This window comes from Numida meleagris, chromosome 1, assembly GCF_002078875.1.
Source record: "Numida meleagris isolate 19003 breed g44 Domestic line chromosome 1, NumMel1.0, whole genome shotgun sequence".
NCBI classification, from domain to species: Eukaryota; Metazoa; Chordata; class Aves; order Galliformes; family Numididae; genus Numida; species Numida meleagris.
The window spans coordinates 132,841,586-132,848,026 of NC_034409.1; the positions used below are offsets into that span (position 1 = coordinate 132,841,586).

Here is a 6,441-nt window from a genome sequence, read left to right on the forward strand (position 1 = left end):
GAGAGTGACGGTGAGGCGAGGAGGAGGAGGAAGGAGGAAGGCTGGGAAGAAGGGGGTGGGGGGAGACGGAGCTCCTGAAACGGAGCCAGCCCAAACGGGAGGCGATGCCGGAGCGGGGGCTGCGTCATTTCGGGGCTGGGAGAGGGCTAGGGCACCCCCGGCCGCATGCGAGGGGACCCCCTCCCTCCTTCCCTTTGGCAGGGCTGCCCCCCGACAGCCCCGCGGCCGGGACGGGGCAGGAGGAGCCCACGCACGGGGAAGGAGTGCGGTGCGCCCGGCGGTGCGTGGGGGAAGGGGGCAGCGGAAGGACCGGGAGTGGGCACGGACACGCGTGGGGACCCCGCGGCGGGGCAGGGCCAGGACTGGAGGGCAGGAGCAGGAGGAATGCACGGTATTTCTCCCTGCCTTTCTAAGAGGTTCCGCCGGGTGAGTGGAAATGCCTTCTGCCCCTTTCACAGTTTGAAGCATAGTCGGCATTTAAGGGGGAGGAAGGGGGGGAAAGCAATGGGTTTTTCGTTGCTTTTATTTTTTTTTCCCCTGCCAGATAGTGGGTCTCTTTGAGCCTACTGTAATGTCCTATGGCTGCGATTGCAAACTTTCCTTCTGCAGAGAGGAAGTAGCTGAGACAGGACGTGGAGCCAAGTGAGCTGCCAGCAGCTGCCCAGGCCCCACAACCCTTGTGAGGGGCAGGGATGGTGGTGGTATGGCCATGGGGGTCATGTGTGGCACGCCACATGTCCCCAGCGATATGACCGTTCCCTTCTTTCATTCATGCCCCTAGCCCAAAGTAGTTTCCCTCTGGAACACATCCTCCCGAAGGCTTTTTCAAAAGCATTCACATCCATATATTTGTATTTATTTCCCCATCCCAGCGTTCAGCAGGCAGGCTGCTCTGACTGGGGCTCGCAGGTGCCATCACGGAGGCCCACAGTGAGCACCTGCCATTGCAAAGGGGGTATATCCACATACTGACCACTGTCACCATTGCTATGTGCACACAGCTTATTTGTGCCCGTGCCTGCACGCAAAACACATGTGCACAGGCACACATGTCTATGGATATGTGTATATCCAATAGTGGCGGCCCTGTTAAACCGAGCGGTGATTTCTCTCCTCCAGATAGATGTATAATGCACACACACGGTGATGATACCTAAGGTGTTTGGGGGTGGGGATGCATAATATCTTCTAAATTTGAAGTTTTTATCAGGCAGAGCAGATTACTTTAAGCGTTCCATTTCTCAGCGATCCAATTTTATTAGGATTTACTATCATTTGTGCTGGGCATCCCTGGGGAAATAATGCTTTGATTAATGTAATCCTGGGCTGGGATCCGCCACATGCCCCTCTCCCTTGAGAAGGGCCCTGTTTGACAAACAACAACAGAGCAGCAACTCTTGCAATCCGCGCTCACCTTTAGGAAACAGGCTGCCACGCTCTCACAGAACGCTGCCACCGCCTCCCCCCAGCCCAGGCACAATAGCAGCACTGCAAAACAATGCGCGCTCATTCATTTGCACACAATGCCCGCGATTCAGCGAGGGCTGTACGGCCCAGCCCTCGGCTGCACGGAGCCAGCCCAAAAAGGACACCGCGCTGCTCCCCGCTGGGGAGCCGCAGCATCTCGGGGAGCTCAATGCCTCTCTGTATTGCAGCTCTCCGTGGGCTCCCAGCACTTCTGTCTCTTTGTTTCCCGCTGAAGGCCTCGCTGCAAACTGATTTCCAGGCTGTGACCCCCCCCCTCCCCTCCCCCGGGCTGGGGGCTCCTCCAGAGAGTGTGGTCAGGACGCCAAAAACCATTTCTCTGCCTTTTGGGGTGTTCCAGCCACGGCCACCCCCATCTGTCTGTGCCAAAGGCTGGCAAGGGCTGTTGCGTTATTCACGTGGGTTTGGGGGAATACACACGCCCAGGGCAAGGGGCCAGCACCAGGTGACCCGGTGCTCCTCCCTCCCTTCAGGACCAAGCGGTCGAAATGGCAATTTAATGATTATTTCTACCCCAAACACGCGGGTCCCACTGCACCCAAAGACCGTGACAAAGGCCACGCGTGGGCCACTTTATTCTGAGTGTGAATTGCCAAACCCGGGGACAGAGGAGGGGGGGGTGCTCAGGGGTTCGCTGCTCTGTGCGCGCACACCGCTGACCCCGACGCGGTGACTCAGCGCTGCGGTGGCTGAGCGCCCGCACGGGGGGTCCCCGCCTCCCTCCCTCTTTTCTTTCCTGATGAAAAACGATGCAGTTCCGTCTCTGCGTGCTGGTCGGGGAGTCCAGCTAACACGCCTTAAAAAGCGTTGTCAGGCGCTGGTTAAAGAAGGAAAGGGGGGGAGAGGAGAGAAGGGGGGCAAAGCCAAGCGTGCAGCGCTGTGCGTGCCCGGAGTGCGTGTCCCTCTCCCTTCCCTCTCCTCCCACCGCGGGCGCCGGCCCCCGTTCCCCACTTTCCTCCACCCCCGCAGGCCGATGCCGCCGGGCCGGGGGGGTCCCCTGCTTTGCGGGGTGGGCGGGAGGCGATGGATAACGTTGACTTTGGGCCGTGGTGGAGTTGAGCGGAGCTGCTGGGCAGTGTGCCGTGAACGCTTCGAAGTACCCCGCAGCAGAGATCGGGGGGAGTGGGTGTGAAACGCACACACAGAAACTCTACGCACTGCAGTGAAAGCCCCAAGCTGATTAAATCAATACAAATACAGGGAAATTAAAAAAAAAAAAAAAAGCGGGGTAAAACCGTGGCTGCTGCATTCACGCACGGAGAAAGGAGCCGGCAGCGTGTGCGTGTTTGTGTGCGGTGCCAAAAAGAGCAGCTTCCAGGTCGACCCGCCGCAATCTGCACCGCGCTCCTCAGACAATGGCCAAGTTCAGACGGCAAAAATTGTAATAATAAGAGCAGAGCCGCCAAACTGCGCCCGGGCTGCTTTCTGGTGCGCCGCAATTCTTCTCCTCCTTATCCACTACGAGACTGCCCGTCCCTATGCGCGTAAAAGAAAATCTATGCAGTGCATATGGATCTTTCTTTCTCCCCCCCCCCCTTTTTTTTTTTCACATGTGAAACGCCATTGAGATGGCGAGCACGCAAATGGGAATGCTATCATGTCTCATAAAAGCGGGGCTACGGTTTTCACCGTCCTTTAAGACAGACTCCAACTTGCAAATCCCCTTTTTATGTTCCTACGTGCAGAATTATTCCTATAAACACAAACGTGCGTGTGCGAGGAGCTGCTGGGTAACCGCACGGCCCCGCGATTTTAACGTCGGAGGGAGCACTGGGTTTGCATCCCGCGGACCGCACGTCTGCGGTGACCGTTCCCTTCCTCGGGCAACTTTCATCGCGGGGTGGGGTGAGCCCGAGCACGGCACCTCGGGAAACCACGGAGTTAGGGAGCTGCGAAGGACGGACCCCGCTTTACAGCCCGTCTGGCTTTGCACGTGCGGGTCCGCGTTGTTGCTCTGATTTATCACAGAACCAGAACTGCTTTGTTACGCTCCGAACAATAAAAAAAAGGTGCGGGGCGAAGGCTTCGCAATAAAGGGACGATAAATAACCGACCCCATTGTGCGTCTCGTTGTTGTCACGAGTAACGCGTGTATTTTCCTGTTCCCCCAGAGCGGTCAGCGCCGTCCCCCTCCCGCAGCCACGAGCAGCACGGACTCGGCACGGGGGAGCTCGGGCAGCGCGGAGCGGAGCGCGTCGGCCAAGGGTGGCACCGGGCTGCGGGGCGCCCCGCGCCGCGTTCCCAGCGCAGTGCCGCACTGTGCGCGGCTGTGCTTTACGTACAGCGCTGTATGCGGGAGGTGTCTTTACGTTTAACATTTTAATTTGTACATGCTAATTAGGCTGCGGGTCTCCACGGTTCTGTCAGCGGATAGCTGATCGCTTCCCTCTGTAAGTAAGTGACTGCTAAATACGCTTCCTGTCCCCGATCTCCGTTCCCAGATGCCCGTCTAAGAGAGCCGTCCCGTCGGGCAAAACGGACCTTTACTAATGGAAGGCCGAGGGAGGTTCTGTGCAGCACCGCACCACCTCGGGCACGGCCCCAACACGGCCCTCTGCAGCGGAGCCATCGAATTAACTCCGTGCCCAGCGAACTTGTTGCTCGCTTTCAGCTACGCCGCTCTCCCCGGCTCGGGCCGGTGCCAGGCGCTGGGGCAGAGGCAGCCTTGGGGTGAAACCGCCGCTCCCGGGATGAGGAACTTTATGGGCTCCAAAGCCGCCCGCTCTGGGGGTTCGCTGACCGTCGAGGGGCAGCGGCCACGCTGCTGCTGGGAACTGCGCCCTGGCCATGTGTTTTCCCAGTGTGGAACACTGCTCGCAAGTGCGGAAGGTGGAAAGTTTTGTTCACGTCATTATCTCAACGCTTTTCCCGCACGGTCAGTGCACGAGGAGGCTTCGCTCCGTTTTCCAAATGAAAAACTCACGGACACTTCAAGTGAAAAGTGCATACTCCCCTGGGCCGTGCTCTCTCTTTGCTTACTTTCATTCTTTTTTTTTCCTTTTTTTTTTTCTTTCACCTCCTTTGCTCCATCCCACCAGGATCTCTCACATTTACGGGCTGTACGGTTTCCAGGGCTCCAATGGGGCTTTCCCTGATGGAGGCGAGGAACAGAACTTTCCCACTCGCTCGGAAACTGCCTTGGCTCTGGCGGGGGGGACACAAAGCGGCCCCCACCACCCCCCCCCCCCCCCCCCCCCCCCCCCCCCCCCCCCCCCCCCCCCGCCCCGCGGCGCCGGGACATCCCCTGCAGGTGCCGGACCAAAGATGCAGGGATGGCCCAAAGCGCTGCGTGTGTCACTCTCGTCCCCTCTTGTGACCACTAAGGGAGGGAAACGGGGGAGGGAAGCGAGTTCTTAGGACAGCGACTTGAGCCCACGCGCGTTGGCGAAGGGAAACGCGGGGCCGTGCGCGCCGTCGGGTTGAGCCAGGGTTAACGCCTGCGGGCCCAGACACGCTGTGCTCTGGGCGGGGGGGCCCGAGGGGGCTCGGCCAGCTGCTCCCGCAGCGTGGGGAGCGGGAGGGGCGGAAGGGAGGGGCCATCATCTTACGGCATAAAAATAAAAAAAAATAAAAAATAAAAAAGGCTACTTTTTCAGGTTTAACGCAGCAATTAGATCTTAAATGATAGAAAAGGAAAAAAAGAAAGAAAGAGAAAAAAGAAAAGGAAAAAAAAGAAAAGAAAGGAAAAGGAAAGGAAAATAAGAAAAGAAAGGAAAAGAAAAGAAAAAAAAGAGAAAAAGGCCATGAGTTGTTTTATTGCATCTGCACAGGCTTAAGCGGTTTATTTGGACCAAAAAAAAAAAAAAAAATCCTATGTGTAATCGGTGCCCTCACTCCCTTGACGGCCTCGGATCCCTCGGAGGCATCGCCCCCCGATCCCGCAGCTCCATCCCCGCAGTCCCGGGCCGCTCCCGGGGTGCCCACACCGCAACCGCAGCGCACCGCAGCGCGCTGGGTTGAGCGGGGCCGGGAGGGGTCCACGGCGCCCCCTGGCGTCCTCCCGCCGCCCCGGGAGCGCTCGGAAAGTTGGTTTTGTGCAGCAAGCCGTGTCGTATAAAATTAACGAGGACCAATAAAATTAGCTTCCATGTTTCAACTGTAAAAGTCCCCGAGAAAAGCGAGGTGGTTCGGGGGAAGCGGAGGGGCTCTGGTTTGGCTGCGCTCTCTTTGGCCGAACTGGGGCCCTTTTATCTAAAGCCCAGTGCACAAACATATAGCTTAATGTGACTAGTGTTCTTCCTTTTATTTCTTTCTCTATGGCAACCAATATGTTCTGCTCAGAAATGTTCCCCCATCAAGGAAACAAATGATCGGGAGGGAGCAGCTCTATGCGGCATCTGTTCCGATGGAGCGCACAGAGTTAACCCCGCTCAAAGGAGCGCCGGGCGGCGGCGAGAAGTGGAAAATGAGCGATTCTGCTCCCCCCGCGCGGAAACCGACACCTCCCGGGCCCCCCAACCCCCATTGATCTGCCCATCGACCGCTGCCAAAGGACTCATGCGAGGGAATTAGGGTGATGGCGAGGATCGCGCGTCCAAAAGAGCAGCGACGGGGGGGAGTAGGGAGGCGGGGGGGGTGGGGTAGGGGGGAATATATCTGCGTATTGAAGATAGTGCGGAAAAATGAAAATAAAGTCACGTCACGGGATATAGAAGCCGGGAGAAGTTTTCAGGCGCGTTACCGGGCCTACTGCCTTCAGCCTACATTATACAGCGAGGTACCGACGGCGCTGATCCCAGCGCTGGGGGTTCTGCTCTGGGCACGCCGCCCCGGGACTCTCGGGCCCGAGCGCAGCGCTCCGCGCTCCCTGACCGCCCCCCTCCCTCCCCCGGACCGCTCGACCCCTGCTCACGGCGTTCACCCCCTGCGCGCCCCCGGGGCAGCAGGTGCCGGCCCGGCCCGCGCCCCCGCGCTGCCCCCGCACGCATAACGCGGTGCATTTTCCAGACCTTTCCT

General features: G+C 58.5%; 1 protein-coding gene across 1 annotated transcript in view; it reads left to right on the forward strand.

The window, feature by feature from the left end:
• POU3F3 (POU class 3 homeobox 3) overlaps positions 2,459 to 6,441 on the forward strand; it is an 8,687-nt gene continuing 4,704 nt past the window's right edge. The window contains exons 1-2 of the mRNA XM_021401208.1: positions 2,459 to 2,611; positions 3,597 to 3,773. Of these exons, the coding sequence (XP_021256883.1) occupies positions 2,459 to 2,611; positions 3,597 to 3,773 (330 nt within the window). The remainder of the gene's footprint in view (positions 2,612 to 3,596; positions 3,774 to 6,441) is intronic.